The sequence below is a fragment of the Ceratosolen solmsi genome, unplaced genomic scaffold (genome assembly GCF_000503995.2).
Source record: "Ceratosolen solmsi marchali unplaced genomic scaffold, CerSol_1.0 scaffold14, whole genome shotgun sequence".
NCBI classification, from domain to species: domain Eukaryota; kingdom Metazoa; phylum Arthropoda; class Insecta; order Hymenoptera; family Agaonidae; genus Ceratosolen; species Ceratosolen solmsi.
The window spans coordinates 5982249-6008337 of NW_011948420.1; the positions used below are offsets into that span (position 1 = coordinate 5982249).

A 26089-nucleotide genomic window follows, 5' to 3' on the forward strand; every position below is an offset into this window, starting at 1 on the left:
TTTTACGCTTTCTTCACTAATCACTCTACGTTTTAATTATTGTCGTTATTAATGATATGTCAAGAAGAAAAATTGCATTCAACAAAGTACAGCATTTTATTGCAAATATTTATTTGAATAAAAATTTTTGATATTTATTTTGAGCCAAATTTAGATAATTTTTCTTAATTAATTTATTTTTATTTCTCGATAAATTAGATAAAATACAATAAAATACGACAAATGAGAAGATTTTATAAATTACATGATTTACTTTTTAACGTAATAGAGTTTGAATAAATATATTCATAGTATGATATTATTTGTTATTCGATATAATTTATTTTTTCAATTTATAAAAATGGAATTTTATAAAAAATTTTGAATTAAATATTATATTTTACTCAGAAATTTTTAAATGTAAATATAACTTTGTACTATTCTACTATTTTTGCCCAATTTTTTTGGTATCAATAAATTTTTTATTATTTGAAATATAAATCAGTTTTCTTACTTTTGTCAGTTTACAATTAACTTGATATTTTATGAATTTATTATTAAAAATATTGAATAGTGAGTTTTCATTGTGCAATGTTATTTTTAACGTGTTATATGTTAATTTAATACATTTACAGAAGTGCAAATTTCAATATTTTTTAAAATACATTAAATCTAAATTTTACTATACAATAAATTATTTAACGAAATTTTATTCATTATATTTTTAAATAAGACTGTAATGTAAACCGTCAAAATTATATTAAATTGCATCTGTAGGTCCAGATAGTAAACTAATTATTTCAATAGTTAAAAGTAAATTTTCAAATTATTTCAATATATACAAAGGTACATAAAGTATTAAGTTACATAAGTCACAAATTTCAGCACTTACTGCCATTCCGATAAATTTACTTTATTAAATCATTAGTTTTTAATTCAAAAAGTTCCATGTTTTTGTAATAATTAATGATATATATTCGCATAATGTTTAGATAACTTATTAATAGAATCAATTAAATTATTTTTTCGATTACTTTCGCTTTGACAGATATTGAAAGAAAAACTGAAAAATAATTTATCTTGAACGTGAATAAATTGTTAACTATCATTTTCAACGAAATTAGGATCATATTAAAATTTTTATAACAAAAGCCAGTTATATAATGAAATTCAGCTAATGAAAAGAACATGATATTCAAAGTTTCTCTACATATTTTTTCTTAATATCGATTCGATAGATAATTTCCCTTATCAATGCAAGCGAATGCAAATTCTATTTTAATAATACATGACTACGTACATTACTACACATTTTCTACTGCATCCAGTACATATCGTAAAAAGGGCGAAAGAAATAAATTAATACAATAAGAAATATCATCTATCTATATTTATGTAAACTACCAGTACCTAATATATTATATAATTGAAGAATAACGATCCTTTATCAATATTTATGATTATCTCTGCTATATCTATACTGCAACAGAAAATTACAAAAAGATACTCAAGATTCGGTTTCATCTGTATATAATAACGCTTCCTCGATGAGATGAGAGAGTGAGAGAGATAAAGAATGGTTCGATGGATCTATAAAAAATGCGTTTGGACTTTCGGTTAACAAGTGATGGCACTGCCGGAAACAACGAAACAACGCCAATAATGTAGCTATGGTTCAGATGATTATCGCAGCCATTTTGATAAATAACGCCGCTTCTTGCTGGCCTGCCATCAATCTTACTCTTTCCTACTCTCCATCTGTCATATTATAATATCCACCATTCAGAAAACAGACATTAAATATTTCTTTCCCATTATCCTCTAAACTAATAACAGACCTTTGAACATGAAGTAATAAATAGTTTTCCGCCAATTGTAGGCGACGGAAAAATTAGCTGTTGTAACAGCGATGAATCCCAAGTCTCCACTGTCTAACACTTCTACACAATTTATAATATTGTCAATTATATTTCGGAAAAAGGTACATTAAATCAGATTGTGTTCGGAAGCAAGATAAAAAATTATTCGCACTTGCAAACTGATAAATTACTAATATTAACTACTTACTAACAAGTCCATTTATTTCGAAAAAATTTCATTAAACCCATACATTGTAAGATTTATCAATTATAATATATATATATATATATATATATATATATATATAATTACTTAATGGATATCATTTCATAAATTAAAACATTAATTATACAATAGGATGTTGCGTAAATGAAAAATATGTAGATTTATTTAAAAATAATTATCATTTCTATGAAAACTTATATTAAACCATTTGTTTTTCTATTACTTGATTAATATTATTTAAAAAAGACAATTAATTATTAATCTTCATTAAGCGATTATTATAATTATTTTTGTCATTCTTTCCAACTTTTAAGTGAACTCTTTTTTATCATAACATAATCAAAATACAATACAATTCAAATTTTTATAATGACTTTCGAAAACAATTTCTATATATTATTTCCTTAAAAAATATTATTGAAAAAGAGTTGATATACTAATTACGTAAAAAAAAATATTAGATAAAATTTTATCAGTATCTTATTAAAAATATAATTTTTCTTACAGCGAATGAAACAAAAAATTGATTAAGGTGAATACAGTGTATAAATTATTTTTGTTGATAAATTATAATATTGTTCAATATACGTGAAGTAAATGACAGTTACTTTTCACGAATAGTATAATTATCCAAGAATCCATTACGAAAAAATCATTACGAAAATAATATTACAAATATTATTATTAAACGAACTATGATTATGTTATAAAATATACATATGAAAAAATAGAAATTAAAAAGTATAAGTTAAAAAAAAATAGATTAAATTGTTTATAAATATATATGATTATAGGAAAGAATTATATAGATATTTAAAATATTGTATTTGTATTTATATAAAATTATTACTAATAATTTATGAAATGATGTTGTGATTTAGAAAACAAGAAAAGTATTTTTAGTTTAACATTCTAGTTTAAAGCTTGAAAATTAATACACATAAAATTTTGCAGAATTTAGAAAAAAAAATATGAGTTTCATAATTATGATATAATGATTGTAACAATCTGTAAAGTAAATATGTGAAATAATAATTAAATTTTGTAAAAACAATTAAAAAAAAAAAAAAAATACAAAAAATTAATTATTATCCGATCATACAAGTAAAAAGAAGGAAAACTAATTTAAGCGAAATATTGAATAGTCATAAGCACTGTATACCGAAACAAGTTACTCTAATCAAATTTTGAAATCTACAAAATCTTAAATTAACTAAATAATTGAATAAATTAAATAATATAATATACCAGTAATCTTTCTCTTAAACAATACATAGTAATTATCAAGCATATTTTTAATAATATGAACTTAATGATTCAGCCTAAAATGTGAACAAAATTTAAATAAAACAATTTATTTTTACAACGTAACAAATTCAAAAAAATAACGAAATAACTTTATCTTTTAATATCTTGATTTTTCACCGTTAACATTTTTTTAATGAATCGTGTAAGCCTAATAATGCGTACAATCTATGTAATATGTCAGTAGTAAGAGTTTATCTTCGATAAGACGGAGAAATAATTATCTGAGTAAAAAATTTTTTCATTTTTTCGGCATTTCATTATTATTAAGCTTCTTCGCTAATATTCTAAAAATAAGAATTTATTATTAGACTTATTTATAAAATGTATGACAACATAGAGTATGCAGAGTATAAATATAATGTAATAATTAAATTTCAATTGTTATTTGCGATAGCTTTAAATGTGTTATTTAGAATTAAAATTTATGTCCATAATGTTATAGAGTTTCATTACTATATTAGCCATAATTTTTCCAATATTAAAATAATATCTGATCTCTTTAATTCAATATTAAAAAATATAATTATTATATATTTGAATTATTAATTTTATATGTTTAATATGCTTAATTAGATAGCTTTATTTTATAAGCCCCATGTTTATATTTTATATGAAATTTAAATAATATCTTGCAACTACTGATAATTAATACAATTTATGTATCAAATTCACATAAAAATTGTTTATAAATTAGTTGAATATCGTACATAATGCAGCAGAAATGAAATGCATATTGAACTGTATGGTATTCTTATTCTTAATGAATAATTATGTGTAATAAAATTACATTGTAAATAACTTTGTATATACATGTAACAATTTTCTTCGATGATTTTTCAATACTTTGCCTTTAAAATTGTTTCCTCCAACACTACGTTTCAATAAATTCTTCTTGGAAAAAAATCATTGATGTTCCAGGGCATATTACTTGCGATTTGACTTTTTTCACACCTGGCATAATTCATCATTTAATAAAATATAACAGATCAGATTTTACTAATTAAGAAATATTTTTCTTTTAAATTTTCTCTATAACTCTCAACTCGCACGTTATATGTTAAATAATTTTGACGACGCTGATGAAACAGTGATAGTTACATTGCTTCATATCCTTCATACCGCGGCGCCGCGACTCGACTGGTTATACTTTTCAGTTGGCTGGTGTTCTTCTCTCTCCTTCTACTTCCCTCTCTCTTTCATTCCTGGATGCCTTACGACGCCGGCGTCCTGACGGCGGCGCGTTACTCCCACTCTCTCAACAACATCTAATCCACGTGGTTGTGCGCAAACATACGGGGGAAGCAGATGCCGCCGCTTTGAAGTGCGTCCCAATGAAACTGCACGTTATGCGCAATCGATCCAAGTACCAAAATACATATATAGCACAACTATTATATTTCTCACATTACTTTAATGTTAATTGTACATGTTTAATAAAAGAAATTAGTTAATGGATTTATTAGAAAATATCATAACAATTGTATGTGGAGGCTTCCGCTATTATTCATCAAGTACAGACAATAATAATTTGTATTTTATCACAACAAAATGCTTTTTACATAGAAGTTTATGTGTAAACTCGATTACGCAAAATATATTTTTACGGTATTATTATTATTATTATTATTATTATTTTTTTTTTATTATTATTTTTTTTTTTTATTAAAATCATCGTTTTTATCCCCAATTGCAAGCATTTACGCGCTATAAATAATTAAATATACTGTTGATATTATATCATTAGTAATTATGTAAAATATCAACTAATATTATAAAATTAGTATTCATAAATTTATCATTAAATAATAAATTCATCGATATTATTTCATAATAAAAATTATAAAACTAATATATTTAAAAATAGATAAATTAATAAAAAAAATAATGATAGAAATTTGTGTATTAGGGCAAAAATGTTCAAATTTACATATTATCTGTTTTACTATGATACATTTAAATATTTTATACAATTACAACTTTGAAAAAGAAATTTATTCTAGCTTTACGTAAAGAATAATTAATTTTCATGAAAAAAATCGGGATATTTATATCACAATAAGATATCGAATTATTTTTTCATATAAAACTTTTAATACATTATTTTCATCTTGAGTTAATAATGCATATATATTTTTAATTTCTTCATTTAATTAATCTCTTATCTATTAACAAAAAAAAACTAGTATATTATGTGAAAACTTAATATAATTGAAATCACAACCAAAAAATATTGGGATAATAAAATTATAACATTTTTTTAATAAGTGATAAATAAAATTAATAAAATATTTCTATGTGTACATTGTGTGCGTGTGTGCGCGTGTGTGCGCGTGTGTGCGCGTGTGTGCGCGTGTGTGTGCGTGCGTACGTGCGTGTGTGCGCGTGTGTGTGCGTGCGTACGTGCGTGCGTGCGTGCGTGTGCGTGCACTTGCGTGGGCGCGCGCATTGATTATGGAGACTAAAAAATGAAATAAAATAAAGAATAAAATAAAGACACAAATGCATATAAATATCGTTAACGTCTAATAAATATTCAACCATTATGAATTCATAAATTAATTTTTTATTACAAAAGGGAATATGTTAAATATGAATAACCGTAATTTATAAATTTTTTCATCCCACTCTTTGTAAAATAATTTATAATATTATTGAATAAATTTATATTTAGGATAATTATTAATAAAATTCAAATATATCGTCGTGAAATATATTTTTATTTATCTCTTAAGAATTTTAATCATGCTGACGGATTTGTCTGTCTAAACAAATTTCAATTCATCAGATACTTTATGACCAACATTTGACAAATCTATGTCCATATGTACATATGCACATTATACATACGAATATATGTATATTCATGCATGGATCCATACATACAAACGCATGCATACATACAAACGCATGCATACATACATACATACATACACACACGCGCACATACGCACACACACACACACACACACACACACATATGCATACACGCATACACGCATACGCACAAACACACAAACACACCCCGACGCACACACATACACGTACGCACAAACACACGCACCAACGCGCAAACACGCAAACAAACAAACAAACAAACGCACAAATACACAAACATACAAGCATACAAGCATACAAGCATACAAGCAGGCAAACACACAATCACATAAACACATAAACAAACATACACATAAACAAACAAACACACAAACACACAAACACATAAACGCACAATGAAACAAACACAAACATATAACATTTAAACACAAACATTCAAAGCCACATAGGACATTCAAACACAAACATACACGCACATCCATACATTCTCACGCGCGTGCATGCATACACATAGACTCATACACGTATATGCATACGTACACATGAACAAATGCGTGCATACCAAAATGCGAACATAAATTTTACTATTAAATTTTGATAGGATTTTACAAACATATTTACGAAATATAGAAAATAGAATAATTCATTTCTTTTTCTCATCGTAGTCAGAAATGTCCTCGTTTGAAACATCATCCTCGCCGTGTTTTTGATCTTCTGTAGTTGTTTGGTTGTACGAGTTGGAAGTTGATTTCGTGCTTTTCGTAGATTTAATACTTTTGCAGTCATCGTTGCTGCCGGTTATATTACGTTCATTGGTACTGACTGCGTTATTGTTTGTGCCCAAATCATCCTGCTCAATTTCTTCTGTTTTTGTTTGTTTTGGACGTATCTCTGGCTCCGAATTATTCGAATTACTATTAATTACAATCTATATTTTAATATTTCCATTGGCATAGTATATTTTTTATTGAATGTTTATTGAATATTTATAATGTTAATTTAGTGGAGGAAACATCATATTTTATTGTCTATAAATATTTGCTCTTTAATATAATGTAAATAAATAGAAAACATTTATATTACGAAAAATATTTTTATTTTTTTTTTTATTTTTCTTTTTCCTTTTCTTTTTTTTTTAATATAATAGGTAAAAAAATCTTGATTCAAGCAATCATTAATCATAATTATTATAAAAAAAAAAAAAAAAAAAAAAAAAAAAAAATATTAAACGTTAAATAATTATTCGTTACTTCATAATTATATGAAGTTATTTTCATAATTTAATGTTTGAAAAAGTACTGTAATTTTATTACAAATTTATATTTATACATTAAAGATTTTAATTTTTCTCTTGCAATTCATTAAAATACTATTATTTAACTAAGATATCACTATTCTGATATTATATTAAATAAAAACATAATTTCTGGGAAGTAATTTTGTGAGTAATTTAATGAGTCTTCTTGCATATGAAATGCTTTAAATTTCATAGAACGAACAGTTAGAAATTTGAAGCGAATAATCGGCAAATTGTCCTATACGAAAATTCTCTACCGATTAGAAAGTTAAAATAATTTGGTAATATTTAAATTAATATTTCTTATTAATTTCTATCATTATTGAAGCATTGAAAACAATTACCTTCTGACCATTCGCCTTTTTACATGCTTCCGTTTACTTCTACTGCGACTTTTACCGGAACGTCTACTACGACGACCAGATCGGCTACGTCCTTTCTTATTGCTTTTATTCCTACGGGCCTCATTAATGTCACAATTATCGTGGCTTTTCTCGGCCGAGTCAAGCTGACGTTTTCGCGTCTGTTTGCGTTCTGCTGTGGAATCCGCGTCACCGGAATGAAGACATTTTATGCTGTAGTTTTTATTTTTGTCGGTTGTTTGGTAAAGATCCGATGAAACCTTTAACAGCTGACCCTTCGAATCCTTGAGCATTAAATATCCTGACTGTACACCAAAATTCAATGCCTGGCAGATGTATTGTTTAGCTTTCTGCACGCCTACAGTATATAATGATACAATATATAATATTATCAGAAGATTTTTTATTAAATAAATTTGCATTATGAATTAAATTTACATTTTTATAATGAAAATTATCAAACTAAACTTAAGCTATAAACATCAATGATTATTATTTTTTTTTTATTTTCTTTCATTCATCTTTAAAATCTTTTAGGAATTCTTTTATATTTTAAAAATATTACTATACACCGAGTATAAATAATTCATATAGATGTAAAAGTGTTTGACTTCAAAAGCGTTAAATTAATATTTTAAAAAGACCAATTTTGCGATAATCAATTTTACGTTTTGCTCTATTTTTTACAATAGACATTAACAACTTCCTCGAATGTCCTAAAATATCGACGTATGAGCTTTATAAGAGAATAAATTTTCCCAAATATACCTAATTTGAAATCGAGATTGGATTGTTTTTTTGGCTTCAATTGCCGTATGCCTTTCATGTGTCCTGGGGATCGCCTTTCTCGATCATCGAGGTCGTCATCGCTATTGTCTGAACCGATGTCCATATCTAATCGATCAATAGAATTGCAATAGCGAGATATCTTATCGGTAACAGGTAGCAATTCCTCATCACATTCCTCGCCACATAATTTTCCGAGGCACTTATAGAGTATGCTTGTGTCGTTAGGACTCTTACGTCGCTCTATGTGTATGAATTGTTCATTAGTTTCATATGCAAACGTTCTATTTTAAAAATTTGAACAATTTATAGTATCGTTTGCATAGTAAATTTTCAAAAAAATAAATAAATAAATAAATAAAAGTATATATCCAAGATGCAGTAACTTTTGAACGATATATTGAATATTTAAAAATCATAATGGGTATCTAACCAGAAAAAGTACATTTACTTTGTTTTGTTTTATTATCAAGACTTGTAAGCGACTTCAAATTATATCGAGGCCATTTCGAAATAAATTTCTTTTTTTTTTTTATATTTTATATTAAATTCATATTTACGACAATAATCATAACTATATTTTCTATATATCAATATTACGTAATAATTTATTGCAATACCATTTATTATTTTTTTCAAACACAAAAGAAAAAATTAAATAATTTTTTAATCATTATATATGTATTTATTTATTATATATGTATAATTTATTTATTTAATCTGTAAAATTAAACAAAAATAGTAATCAACTTATCCATTATAACCATACAATTATATATACCATATATACATATACATATATATATATATATATATATATGAATAAATTTATATATCATAAAATTATATTTGAATGTAAAATAGTATTTTAATATTTTTATTTCTACTTTAAATTATATTTCAAAGAATATATCTAATTTGTATCCTCTTTTATTTCATAATTAAAATAAAGAACTTAAATTATGTGATTAAAAAAAAAATTAATATTTTTTTTATTATAAATATTTTATTCGGTGCATGAACAATACTTTTTTGTATGTGTCAATCGTTCATTTTTTTTTTAAAGATTGAGTTATCAAATTATGTACTTTGCACATATTGCAAATGAATACACAACGATGAATCTTATTATATTGTAATCTTAAACAAAATTTTACAAAAATAATTTGAAATTAATGTGAAATTCATAATCAAACTCTAAAGAAATTAAATGAGCATAATCCAGTATACCTGCGCTTGAACAAGCGCACACGCACGCACGCGCACGCGCGTATACAAATCCGATTGAATATAGAAATATTCATACGTATGTATGAAATGGTTTGATTACTAATAGAATTGCAAGAAAAGTTGAATTAGCCGCTTTGGCTAACTTACTTGTCTTGTTATTGTCACGGTTCTTTGCTGAAGAATCATGGGATCGCTTCATAGGAGCCATTTGTCCAGCTTGAACCCCCGCTGGTCAGCGAGGTTCTGTAGATTTAATTGTACTCAGTGATTTTCGCTTATGATTATAAGATCGCGTGGATCTCAATCGCCGTGGCGAGGAGTAAAAATAGATGTATGCCGGCTGTACACGTCAACTAGCAAATTTGTTGACGTGTGGTCGCGAGGGACCGATTCGCACTTTCTCTCACGATACCTTGCGAGCTTCACGATTTCGATGACCCATTGTTTTTACTCTCAATTATGATTAATCGAACCGTTTAATTTTATTAATCAATATAGATATGCCTCCATTATCTGAAGTTACTCGAGTGGAGCTGTACAAATATCAATTTTTTTTTTTTTTTGAACATTGATGGCAATCAATCTATAAATAATCGTAAAATAAAGTAAATTTTAGACTTTATATTAATACATTAAATTAAATTAATAATTATTCAAACAATTAATCGAATTGAATTAACAATCAAAAAGTTAAAGTAAATAAATTAAATACATACACTACCTATAAATTTAGAAAATAGAGAAAAAATGATTGCAATAATTTAACAATAAAATTTCTAATTAGATAATGTTATAAGTGAATGCCTTTTTCACAAAATTACATTAATTATAAAATTTTGTATCTTCGTTCACTTGCAAAATTAAATATGAAATTATATTTTGAATTTAATTATTAATAAAAAAATTAAATGCCAGATTAAAAAGCAAATTTATGTTATTACTGCCTACTATAATTAAATTATATTGACCAACTTATCGTCAATATTCAAGTTTATTTAGTAAACAGCAGAATAAAGTTATTCTACTCTTCAATAAATAAAACAAATAATCTAAGCAATAATAAAGCAGCATAAAGAAAAATTTGAAAATATATTATATAAAAGTGTGAAAATCAAATCTCATAGAAAAAGGAACTCTTTTTAAAAATCTCAATTTCATTTAAAAATTATTTTAATATCATTTATTAAATTCATCTTTTCATAAAGTATAAATTACAATATAATCTAAATAAAGACTATCATGTCTTATTTAAGACAATATTTAAATATAATAATACTAGTAATTTAGTTTAATCAACTACTCCTCATACGCTTTACTAATTTTTAGAATATCTGTGATATATTACTATATAGATGAAATTTAATTTTTCTTTTATTTATAATTAATTAAATAGTTATATTTACTAATTTCCACTGAAAAAATAGACAATTAAAGTTTCCAATATATATATATATATATATATATATATATGTATTCAATTAGAATACTGCACAATGTCTTTTGTGGAGCAATTTTTTATAAAAAGAAAGTAGTAATCTTCCGACAGAAGAACACTGTTGATTTGCTGTATATTAATTCTAGAGTTTTATTAAAGTTTCACCATAAAAATGGTTCATAAAGAATAATATGCAACATTTTTTATTCCAATATAAAGAATATAAAATATTAAATTAAAAACTCAAAACTTTAATATTTTTTTTAACTAACAGTATTATATAATAATGTATATATATATATATATATATATATATATATAACATATTCGTAATTAAAGTTACTGAGAAGACTTTAATAATTATTGCTATTTAATATTAAATATAATTTATATACATATATTCAATAAGAACTCTATATATTAAAAATAACATATTTTATAATATTGGTAAAAACAAAAGCAATTCTAATATGAGAAAAAATTTGTATAAAATATTTGATGCTTTATTTTAATAATATAATATAAATATGTTTTATTATTAATTTTATTATAATCAATACAAATATATTTTATTAATGTAATCACTTTGTGTTAGTTATGATATAATTGCAACGAATAATTTTCATAAAATTAAAAAGAAAAATAGGAATTGACTCAATTTCAAATATAATAAAAAATATAGAATTTCATTGTTTAGAAATTTATGAAAACAAGGGAAAAAAATTTTATTATTATATGTATTTAAGTAATATCTCTTTATTCTAAGAAAATTTAGAAAATAAAATATAATAATTATTATAATGTTAATATAAATTTACTTGAGTTTTTAGAAAGTAAATATTATACGTTAAACTGTCCATTAGGGAAAAGTATTTAGGCATATAAATATATTAAGAAACGTATGAAAATAATAATATTTCTGATATAAAGTAGTAAAGATGAAGAAAACGTACTTTTCACGTTATTGGTCATTCATTTTCATATTTATGATAAACAATATAATGTGTTATTACAGTATTTTTAATTTTATTGATTTTATAGTGAAAATTTATCGTAATTTCTTTCTATGAAAATGAAATAATATAATAATTATTTGAATTTTATTAAAAAAAAAGGAACTATATTTAGTAAGATGATAATGATTATATAAGTCTAATGGGTACATGAAAATAGTGTTATGTAATAGTTATGTAAAAATGGTTTTTCTAATTTTCTAAACTAGTAAAATTTCGAATATTTTCACGAGATAATATTCATCAATTAAATTAAATTAATAAAAAGTACATATGCTTTAAAAAATAAAAAAATTAAAAATAAAGCATACACTAATGTAACGTATTCTCTACTATAAAGTATCTAATATTGCATTAAATGGGGAAAAAGTTGGAAGTAAATTTAAAAATAGCTATTAAAAATTCATTCATTAAAAATAAATTTAATGTAAAATCTTCCTAACCAGTAAATTCACAAACCTTCTCTTTCCTGTCCTTAAAACAATGCTTTTAAACTTGGTGAGTTATCGCTCCGGGGTCAGGGATGACTATCCGCTTTATTTCATTTTATTTGTTCAATACTATTAGTTTAAAAAATCTAACTGTTTCATACTCTATTTTATCCAATACATCTTTGTATTATAATGGCTCTGTTGCAATTATTGTATTATTAAAAACATGTAATTAAATTTTGAAATATTACCAAATTTTGATTGCAACAATAGGAAAGACTAAATTCAATAACAAAACATGATAAACTCGAAAATTTATATAAATTTTTTATTTCATTCTCCTGTAAGTAGTTAAAAATTAAAGAAAAAAAAATTAAAAATAACATATACATTTTATAAATAAAGTGAATTTGCAGATACATATGTATGTATATTTCAGAAAAATTATTTACATGAGATAGTCCTTATTTAATATTACGTTTCTACAATAAAAATATTAAAAAATATTATGTTTATGCATCCTTCCCATGATTTATCATAGTAATTTAGCTTTATGGTGAGAGTAAAGACTGCATATACACTGCCACGCGCAGGCTTGAAGTATTTTTTTTTTTTTTTTTTTTTTTTTTGGGTCAGGCCTTAATGACAAAAATAATTGGAAAAAATGAGGAAAATGTAATGATGATGGAGAAGAGAAGGAGTCTCGACAAAAAATTGAGACTCAATCGCTAAATAACGTGTCAAAGTCTGATAATAATAGCTTGTCAAACGGAATTTTATGACCGTCAGTTCACAAAAATGATTAATAATACTGAATCTACATTTTTTTTTTCATTTTTATCATTCCTTTTTTTTTTCTTCTTTTTTTTTTATATTCATTTACATATTAATTTCTATTTCTATTTAACTAGTATTGAACTAGTATTTGAGCAATTTATTTAACTAGTCTATGAAGTAAAATTTTTTGTTTTCATTTCACTGTGCTTGACGTTAAATATCAGAAATACAGTAATAATACTGGAATATTTTTTTTTGTTAATCAAAACATATATATCTTGAAATGTTAATTAACTTACTTTGCATTAGAATGTTTGATTTATTAGTGTTTAAGATTAAACGTAGTATGAAGGTCTCAATAATTTCAATTATACTTACTCATTACATTAATTATATTGAAGGCATAATTATATAAAAATTTGAATTATTTCTTCTTTGTAATTAACAGTGTCGTTTTCAGTCAAAAATCAAAAAAATTTTCAAAAAACTAATATCTTTTAAACTTTTATATATAATGATAAAATTATAAAATCCTTTCGTATTCGGCTTAATGACAGCAACCAGACACAACTTTCGTATAGTTAACTACAAAAAATAAACTCATATACAAGCAGATGAAATTAAGAAATATATAATGAACAGAAATCATAGTTATACAAAAGAAAATATCGTAAGACTTCAAAAGAAAGTATTCCAAAAATATGCTTCCTAGTATTTGCAAACCTCCACCTAAGTCCACCTAAGATTTCACTACTCTTTTACATTTTTACATACATTTTTACAATTTTGGCAATGCAAAACATTCACTTTCAAAATTTCTTAGCGTTCCATGTTGTTAGCGATTCCGAGCGTTCACAAAACTACCATCAATGCTCAATGAACTCATCAAATGCCATATTCTTTTACGTCTTCTTAATACAGAAATTTTTATTATAATATATAAAATTTTATTATATTTTATGAAAAACATTATAAATAATAATATAGTTAAATAATTCATACGACTTCTTATGATCAAGTACATCTTATATTATTCACTATTAATTTTTTTTTTTAAACAAATGTATTATTCAATAAACTCTATTTATTAATGTATTTAAATATATATATATATATATATATTTAATTATTATCACGAATTAATTAATATATAAGGTAAAATTTATTATTTTCATATGGATTTTTACGTATAGACGATGAAATTAATAATACATTGGGCATTTCAATTTTTATTACAAATAATTACAATAATAATAAATATCAATTCTCTAAAATAGTATTTCATTTGGAACAAAAAGGTTTCGTCGTGAATCTTCAGACGAAAAATCCATTTGTAAGAAATTATCTAATAATGTGAAAAACCTAGTTAACATTCGGTCTCATCTTTCACGACATAAATGCATAAGCTACAATTACATATTTTTCTGTGAAAAAAAAAAATTTTATTCTCAAATTTACTATAGATTATATACAATAATATATAAATCACAGTCTTCGATATTATAAAACAGAATTAATTTTTTCCAAATAAAAGTTATCGGAAACTAACTTCTGGCAGCTTTGTCTTTTCATACTGGAGCTTTCGATCGATTGTCTATCGACTTTTTCTCTTTTTTCTATCAGAAATAGTGGCAACCTGTACTATGGCTTTTCTTCTATGCTTTTTTTGCGGAGCTTTCCTCGTCAATCTTCGTGTTAATCGTATTTTACCTTTCTTTCGTTGCACACTGTTGGTGAGAGTACGCGAGAGACGTAGTAATTTGCCTTCGGTGTCTGCAGGTTCAAGATAACCCATATGCAAGGCGAAGGTCAGAGCCTTACGAACGTACCGCCTCGCTTGCCGCTTACCTACACACACGCAAATAAGCAGCAATAATTTACGATAAATACATACTGAATTATATACGTATATATATATACGTATATATATATATATATATATATAGTAAATTATTGCTGCTTCAGCTACTAAAATAATAACCTAATTTTTTTTTGTGGTGGCCTGTCACTATTTCCTTCTTATTGGCATATGAAAACAAATACACACTGTATACATTAATACCCTGAACTCAATTATTAATAATACAATTAATATCCCATTTCATTTAATGCATATACACATATTTTAAGAGAAACTAATTTCAATTTAAAAATATTGAACTTGTTTATACATTACACATACATTTGTCCCAAAAAAAACAACAAACATATACAACTATTACATGTGCATTGTACTACTGCCTGAACGAAAAATAATTTAGAGTGCCCGAGTTATTCGATATACATGAAATATAATAGCATCGTAAATACACACTATATGGGAATTCTATACGATGCAATATAAATTTATTTAATTGACAAGCTCTAAAAATCTATAATTATGTAAGGAAATAAAAAAGTCAAAAACTAATATGATAAATCTGTAGAATCTTAGAGCCATAAAAGTCATAAATACTTTGATTTTACAAAGTTGATGATACTTAACATTTGTTCACTCTTGATAAATTTAATAATTATTAAATAAAGACATGGAACTCAGTATATCAAATATATATAAATAAATCATTGTTCGCCTCTAGTGTTTTTTTTTTTAATTTTCATATTACAATACATTTTGCAAATACAATATTATAATACGAAAACAAATATCAGTAATAATTGTTAAGCTAATCAATTTCGATATTTCTATTCAACACCATTATATATTAAATGTAAGATTTTAAATTTACGAATTAAAATTAAAATTTTACTAATTCGTAAAACTTCAACAATCTACAAAAGAATTGTTTAATATCACTAACTTCAGATAAATATGAAATTACAATTTATTTTTATAGATAAATATAATAAATCAAATTAGTAATTGGAAATACCGAACCTTCTTCGATGCCAGCCCTGATGAATTGATTGATCTTCTGAAAGATTGTATAACTTTTTGACACTTTGTTTTTTGAAACATTTTTTGAGGAATATCGATGCTTTTGGCACTTTTTAGATTTTGTCTTCAGTAAATTTAACAGTGGAATTATTTCATCGTTTATAGTGGCAGAAGATTCAAAATCTGTAGAATACGGTAATGCAGCAGGAAATTTTGTCTTGGGTGGGTTCCATTGATTCGGCATTGGTGATCGAAAACGTCCGTATATATCTTGTCTATCGGTAGCATATTTTTCTTTTATTAAATAAAATAAAATACCACTAAATAGTCATTTAAAAAACAATACAGTATATAAAAACAAATATTTCATTTTCAAAAATTAATTGAAATGTGTGTTTATTTATTAACGTTATTCAAAAAATTATTATACAAATTTAATAATAATGTAAATAAATTTAATTTAAAATTTTATCTTCTTTATGTAAGTGGATAAATATTATTTTTCAAGTATAAATTTATATATTTCAATATACATACATACATCTATATACATATATATATAGTATTGATTCAAATTAAACAAATTTATACAAAATTTTCGATAAATTAACAATTTTTAAGTTATAATTTTTTATGTATTATAAGTTTGTATTAAAAAAATTAATTTTGATTTGAAGCTTCTATTATTTTATAATCATGTTTGATTTAAATAAAATATAATTCATCATATATTAATTTTCAAACCATTATATTGATATAACCTTTTTGATTTTAGTTGTATTTGTTACATTTTGTTTCGATCGATTCTTAAATATTAAAAATTTACTACAGTTTTTCAAAGTAATATATAGCCATTCATTAATTTCAAAAATGTTAACCAAGTAATTTCATTTATTGTTAAATATTTATAATTTGAAACAATGTGCTGTAAACAAATATTTAATGTAAATTCCGTGAAAATTACGTAGGAGAACGAATTAAAAGTTGAAACTATAAATAACGCAATAAAAAATTAATTAATTGATTAATTTATTCATTAATTAAAATATATTACCGCCTATATTACAGATATTACTTCGATGAAAATTATTTTTATTTTAAAACATTTAATAATTTACCTTTGATTCTCTGAATGTAATGAATTAGCAAATTTTTTTGATTTGTTTTTTGTAGCTTCTATAACAGCAAGATCGTCTAAAATACGATAATTAAATAATAATTAATGTTTTATGTATATAGAATGATTTACACTGAAAATAATTTAAATACATATGATAATCTATTATAATTATAGATGACAAAATACATAAAGATCAATATTATATAAATAATAAATGTCACCTCATAGACATATATATATATATATATATATATATATATATATATGTGTGTGTGTGTGTATACATATGTATATTTATTTACATGTATATTTAAAGGTCATGGAAAAAAGTAAAGCTTATAAAAGATATAAAAGAATATGTACTTAAATATAATAGAATGAAAATTAATATAAAAATTAATGAAAATTTTGCCTACAAAATGACCACTATAATCCATTAAATCTTAGAGGCATGTACCTAAAAAAGTACGAAGCCACTCTTCAATATTGGCGTCGTCAGTCACCGTTTTTTTCAACTTTTTATACGGAGTCGTAAGTGATTCAATTTGATCATCACCCATGTTATATCGATTCTTTAATAACCAACTGCACCCTTTTTGCCTAGGTGCCATTTTTTAAACGTATCGTTAAATAGTAGAATCCCAAGGATAATCCAGATTTTTAATTTCCAATGCCTTATCCGTGTCTTATCCAACATTTGGACGTGAAGTTCGCAGTATTTGGTGACAAGGTAACTACAATTCGCATTTGTCTATTATATAAACGATGGCCATTGAAGGTTGTTGCGAATTGAAAGAACTAAGAACCTAGTAATTTTTAATACATTAGCTTTTATATGCAACATCATTCTCTGTACTACGGAAAATATAATTTCTTTTAGCATTAATAAAAAATTTTATATATATATATATATATATATATATATAACATATAAAATAAAATACTTATGAAATTAGCCAATTTGAATGTTCAATGTAAAAAGGTTATTCTTATTAATTAAAAAATTTTTACTATATTTGCTGTAAAAAAAAAAAAATTTCAGTACTCATAATTATTAATTATAAGTAAATGAATATTTATAAACTAAAGATTATATATTACATAAATCTAATGAAATACGTAATTCATTTAAAAATGAAAATACATATACTTTTCAGATTTAGATATACAGAGTTTAACAAAGTACAATAATATTTTTATAACATTTTGCAGAATTGTACCTAAAATTATAATAACATCGTGAAATACCATAATTGTTTTAAAAATGAAATATGTTGATAAATATTATTTATACTTACTTATAAATTAAGTTTCTTGACATATACTTTTTTAATATATTTCATTTAAAAATAATGTAATCAATATGACTAAATAACTTATAACAATAAGTGTAATAATAATAATAATAATAATAATAATAATAATAATAATAATAATAATAATAATAATAATAATAATAATAATAATAATAAATATTAATGAATTTATTAAAAATGCCATGGCTATCTTACTAATTTAATTACTTATATAGCTAATATTAGTTAATTAAAAGCAACTATTATTATTTTATTGAAATCAGTAAATTTTTACAATAATTTAAACTATAAAGTTTAAAATTTAATCAAATGTAATAATTGATATTTTGAAAATACTATTAGTAGAATATAATTTACGGATATTGAATATTTGTATTCATATTTCTTCTTGGATATTTTGTATATTTTAATTGAGATATAAATATATAAATAATATTTAGTGCATAAATATAGAATTAATTAATTTTGATTGTAAATTAAAATCAAATTTTTGACATTTCCATTGCAGAATAAATGCCAATTTTATAAAGTATTACGGGTACATTGAAAACTAAATAAAATAGCACAAATTGTACATTGATATACAAGGACACTTATATACGTAATAACAGAAGACGATAAAAAAATTAGTCGATAGTAGTAATTACATAATAATGCAGTATATTTATAATTATTAAGAGTTTTACAATAATACGTGTATTACTACACGACAAATTTCTCCATTAATTATAAACATTTTTATATTTATTTTGTCTTAGAGTTCGAAATCTAGAAATCTTTATGACTATCTACTAATTTGTAAAGAATAATTGATATTTTAATAATTTATACGTTAAGCATGTGTGTTTAAATACTGACCTTTATACAATGATTATTTACTTCTATATTATACTTCAATCAACTATTAAATGTAATAAAAGGCGACATAATCAATCGAGTAATTGTTCTAAGGACTATTTTTTCTTGATAAAACACATCTTCTTTCAGCTCAATATTTGTAGTTTTTTCGCTTGAAGGAATTTTTCGTATACATTAATAAAAATGCATGTAATAAAAATACAAAACGTGCTGACGTTTGCAATTAATACACTTCATTTTAATAATTCATTGTCAGTCAATAATTTGAAGTCAACTAGTTTTATTCTTCTAATTGTAAGTTTTGTATAGAAATTCTGTTAATGTAGTATCATATTTAGTCTTATTTTAAAATATCCTTTAAAATATAAATTCATTTTTTATAGTATCGGCTAGAATGATAGAAAACTGAAATAAATTTAGGAATTATTACTATTAAATTTAATACAGCATTTATGCAATTCTTAGCATTTTTATAAAATATGATGCTTAACGGAAATTAATTTTATAATATCTGTAATTCTCCATATTAATACATTGATTGCATTCATTTATTGCAAAACTGAAGGAAATATACATTGGCCTCTAATATCTTAAAAATGTCGATGTGTTTATTATTTAGGATATTATTAAAAAACAACTATTTTTTCTGTTAGACACAAACATTTTTGTTGAATGATTTTTAATACATTATATATTGTACTTATTTCATCTCTCATGTTACAATTATAAACTAATGTACGATAATGTATTTAATTTACCTAACTATTAATAATTGAATAAATATAATTTTCTATAAGCATAGGGTACTAGCTTCACTGATTTATAATACAATAAATTATATATTAATGCTTTGCATACAATCAATTAAAATTTCTATGGCAAGAATATATCATTTATTGCTTACTTATATTTTATTAAATATTGATTAAAATAATACTATTTTATTATGGATATACACTTTAAATATTGAAATAATAATTATAATAAATTATTATAAAATCTAAATTGGTAAGAATCTAATAATAATAATAATAATAATAATAATAATAATAATAATAATAATAATAATAATAATAATCCAATTTAATAATAATCCAATTTAATAATAGATCTTATTTAGTTACAATTGATCAAAAAATTAATTCAATAATATAAACGAATATTTTAATTATTATTACATATTCATATAAGAGTCTTTTCTGATAATAAAAGATGAGTAAAATTTATGGAAATTCCAATTACTTTTGCACATCATATAGATAGATCATGTAGATGAGATTTGATTATTATAATACATACGTAGCGATAAATAACATTGTTGCTGCAATCACGTAAGAAATTAGAAGCAATTTCTATGGCTACACGTGGAAGCAATTGAAAATATTACGACTGTGAAAACAAGGTCACGTAGCGGAAAACAATCCTATCGTCGAAGGTTTTCAAAGGACGAAAAGACCCGACAGTTGTCGAGTGTTTTAATGACAAGTGACTTTATGTTAGCTGTTAACATATCCAGGGATATTGCATACGTACTGTGCTTATGTATTTTTATTACAATTGCAGAAATTGTTAACCAAATATTTTTAATAATCTTTAATTCGATTGATAACAAATAAAAATGAAGACTTCATATTATTACATGCTAAAGCAAATAATTAATAATTATTTTACTTTATATTGCATCTTTTACAAATTCAGTCTGTAGCAGAATAGATTTCAGTATAATGTTATTATAAGTGAATCAATTTTTAATTATAAACTAGAATTAAACACAATTTTTTCATAATGATATTATAATCATTTAATTATAATTTTAATAAGTTGAGTTTTTAAAATAACCAATTTATTTTTCAATCAATTTGAACCTGCATAATTTAAATAGAAAAGGTTTTTCATGCCTTATTTGCTTTATAAACATAGTGCATAAATTAATTTGGCATTCTTATGAAATAAATAAGTACAAAAATATAATCGAAAATAAATTAAGAAAAATGGAAATCAACAGTTTCCTCGAATTCAGCAACAAAAAATGTAAAAAGGCCAAGCTTTTAAATTAGAGCTACGGATAATTTAATGAAATTACCAATTAATAATGTATAAAGAGGATGTAGCGTCGACAAAATCAGATGCGAAACTACCAGTATCAGAATCAGCATGTGGTAAAAGAGGTAAAAACTAATTCTGCATGGCAATCGTTATAGTAATGAATAATACTATCGCTATGAATAAGCCGTAGATTATTAATAAAAAGTGATAAAACAATACTCAATGATTTATTCTGCATAAATGTACATATTTCAAATAAAAACAAGCGTAGACATTTTTTTCATTCCTAATACTAATTCTTCTTCTTCTTCTTCTTCTTTGCATCAAATTCTTCTTTACATTACGATCTATGCAGAATACAAACTTTATTAAATGTAATAAATGCAATCTATGTGTGTAAGAATTTAGTAATTCAAAATTATGTAAAAGATGTTGTGTACGAATTAAATAAAAATATGGAAAATTAAATTCTATTTTAAATTACCAACCATAATATTGAGGCTCTTTGAATCTACTATTTTTGTGTTTCTTGTTCGTTATTAATAAATTTATAGTTGAAAATTTTTATTAATGACTATTCATGTTTAACAATTGTATATTTGTGTATAAAGATTCTTCGTTGTTTCCAAAATATTGTTTTTTAAATTATTTGTTTTCAAATCTTAATGAAGTACTGACGACAAATCCTTTAGAGAAATAACAACGAATTAAAAGCTACAATAATTATTTACTTATAATATATTTTTAAATTAATTTAAATAATTTAATTTAAATCATTATATTTGTTTGACAATGTGTTAAATACATCTTTATAGAACCGTGTACAAAAATATATTTAATTTAGCATTCGGCAATGTAATTTATAAATTTAAAACAAAAATTTAGGACAAAAATTTAAAAGATTATTCAAATCTATTAAATTGAATTTGTTATTATTTCTTATTTAATTAATGCATTTTATTTTATATACCTGTAAAAATTCCATTAATATTCTATTTATGGTTTTATCAATTGTAATTTAAAATTCAAATTGAAATTTAAAATTTAAAATTTTATTTAAATGTAAACTAAATTTTGTTATTTTCTATATGAAAAAAATAATTCTTTATGATAATTTATAAATTTTGACTTATTATACAACAATTATGTTAATTAAATATTCAGTACATACATATTAAGTTTCTTTTATAATTTATTTTATATCTCATCATTGCGCTTTTTTTCTGTATAAATAATAATACTTAAGTTTATATTAGCTAAATGATATTTATCAGATTACTTATAAAATCTCTTTATAGTAACTAGTTATATAGGTATAAAATTTTTGATCAATCACATTTAAATAGTAAATTGTATATAGATATATGAATATCAGACCATCGTGAATGCTATTTTTATACTTTAATCAGATGTCTCAACGTCTTTACCCTATTTGCTAATAGTATTTAATTAAAAGATACTACCAGTTTTACCGGCATTGAAAACTTTTTCCTATAGCTACTTTCTTTATTTTTCAGATAATTCCAGACTGAAGTATATGATGCTTATATCTACATAATAGATTTTTCATCTGTGCGATATTAAATGTTTATATAAATAATGTAAATGAATATAAATTATTTACGCCGTTGAAATAATTAAAAAATATTCAATTTATTATGAATTTATTTATTATTAGACTTGTACTTTTGTATTATACTTTCCTTACTTTACATACACATTTATACGTGAAGTTATAAAATAATAAATACAGTGTCAATAAAAGTATGCTTTAAATATTGCCATATTAAAATATTTAAGTTGCTGAATAAGCATTGGATTGTGGATATCAATTTAAAAATAATTATATTAACGTATATATATATATATATATATATTAAAAATAATTATATTTTAAAACATCTTAAATGCATATACTTTTAAAATTTGTAAAATAATTGCGATATTATAAACTTAATTCATACTCATAAAAATTTTGTTATTATGTAAATTTCTTATTAAAACGTATTCAATTTGAATGAAAGTGGTTATTTATTTCATAAATAATTTCATAAAAATTATTTGTATTTAATGAGATTCTATGAAGCCGCTGTCAAATTGTAGATAATTAAAAAATATATATTTCGTGGCTCATAAATCTTAATTAATGTGGTTTATATTTCAAAATACTAGTATTAAAATACTACTATATATAGTATTAAAATAATACTAGTATAAAAAAAACAATTGATATGATGTTTTTATATTATATCTATATTAATGAGCCTCAGGCTATTATGTTAAAAAAATGAAAGAATATTAAATTGCTTCGTTTCTTTTAAAAATCTATATTTTAATATTGTAAAATTTATATTGTGAGCTATTCTGAATTATGTATAAATGAAACAAAATTGACATAAGGACTAATCAAGACATTTTGGAGTTCAGTTAACAAATTGGGGGAAGAAAAATAGTAGAGATTGAAATAAATTAATATAATTTTTTTTTTATCTGCACTCAAAGGCTAATTAATACACATTTAATATATTATAAAATTAACAATTTCAAAATTTTTAATTAATTTTACGAACATAAAAGTTTGTTTCATTGATTTCTTTTGTTGAAATAGCACCTTCAATAGTTACGCTTTTAAAGGCCAAAATTTAATTCATACATTCGAAATAACAATTTATAGATTTTTAAATTAAAAGAAGTATATGTCTTGATAGAATGTGATAAAAATTTGGATCAATTATACATTGATTGATCATTTTATACATATATCTAATTCCGATAAATTTAGGCGATGTTGACGTTGTTATGAATATACGAAAATATAGGCGGTGAAATGGATCTTTGGATCGAGATCTAACGATAAATTACTTGTTCGTCAAAGAAAGGATGTGAATTTGATTTTTCATTTCATCGTCAAAACCCAATATTAAAAAATGATCTTTTTCAATCAAATGTTTGGCATAATAATTATCGAATATTATTATTAAATAATTATTTCTTATATTCCATTAATTCTATCTATTCAAAAAGTTTCTTTATAATTTTAAATTATTAAAAGTTTCAGAAAAACTTATATATCGTAATAGTTATTAGATATGGTTCGTTGACAATCAAAAATTCAAATTTAATTGAAAATCATTTAATGCAAGTAAAGATAACAAATTTATAAACATATTTAAATTATTATATTTAAATATCATATTATTTAATAATTGAGTAAAACAGACACTATAAAGCCATATACTAAATAAAATAATAAAAGGATTAAATATATATCGAAATATAAAATAAGGCGAAATGCATAGGTAATAACCAAATAAAATTTTATCGGTTTAAATATAGAAATACATTTATTAATGCGAGAATCAATAAAAAAAAATCATATTCATATTAATGAACTGAATCAAACACCAAATATTATTCATTTTTTTTATAAATAATATTTATTATAATCATTGGGTAATTATATTTATACGCATCTTTTTAGTAAGTATTAGTAAGTCTCGAATTTTTACGATTTACTTTGATTATTATTTATGAAATAAAGATATAAGGAGATGCTATAGAAGGACAGCGTATTATTTTATAAAACGGCTTTTTTGCAATATTTACGTATGGATAAAAAAAATTGGAATTTCTGAATTATAATAAGTAATATTTCTAATTTCTAATAAAGTACGAGTAGTTTAATTATTCAAATACATTTTTTTCTATTATAATGTAATATTATAATTTACATTCAAAGTTTAAATCACACTATTATTTTTATTTTATAGACTTAAATGTGAAAAAAGCATGGCAAAAATCTGTTGTAAATTTTACGAAAATTTTTTCTATTCATAATTAACTATACAAACATGAATAAGAAATATCGTTTTAGAATATGAATTTATATTCGATGTAGGAATAGATTTTATATAAATTTAGTATATGATATATATTAATTCTTATAAAATATAAGGATAAATATGGAATACATTTTATTATTTCTATTCTATTTCTAATTTGATTAATTTCTAATTAATCGTTTAAAATTGCAAATAAGTTGCTGAAGTTCGAAAGGGATAAAGAGAGAATGTGTAGTGTGTGCATGCGTGCACGCTCGCGCGTAGAAAATAAAAATGCATTCAACGAAAATGTTAAAGAATGGAGAATAAGATATAGAAATAAAGAAAGGGTGATAGAGTGAAATGTATAGAAAATTGCTGATTGGTTTGGAATAAACAACTACTTGTTATACTTTTCTCTTTTTATGCTTTTCTCCAGAAAATTTAATTACATTTTCCAATTTAATTAACATTCTAATAAATATTATTATGCATTATTATGCATTATTATG

General features: G+C 23.1%; 2 protein-coding genes across 2 annotated transcripts; both read right to left on the reverse strand.

The window, feature by feature from the left end:
- Positions 1-6688: 6688 nt before the first annotated feature.
- On the reverse strand, positions 6689-10247 carry LOC105361166 (peptidyl-prolyl cis-trans isomerase G-like). Its single transcript, XM_011498274.1, has 4 exons — positions 10030-10247; positions 8635-8895; positions 7849-8224; positions 6689-7121 (listed from the first exon to the last, which is right to left on the reverse strand). Exons 1-4 carry the CDS (start codon positions 10088-10090, stop codon positions 6851-6853), a joined length of 969 nt encoding a protein of 322 aa, XP_011496576.1. The 5' UTR covers positions 10091-10247; the 3' UTR covers positions 6689-6850.
- Positions 10248-15081: 4834 nt separating this feature from the next.
- LOC105360985 (uncharacterized) lies at positions 15082-18216 on the reverse strand. The gene is made up of 4 exons (XM_011498049.1): positions 17994-18216; positions 17535-17610; positions 16417-16691; positions 15082-15386 (listed from the first exon to the last, which is right to left on the reverse strand). Exons 1-4 carry the CDS (start codon positions 18145-18147, stop codon positions 15133-15135), a joined length of 759 nt encoding a protein of 252 aa, XP_011496351.1. The 5' UTR covers positions 18148-18216; the 3' UTR covers positions 15082-15132.
- Positions 18217-26089: the final 7873 nt, after the last annotated feature.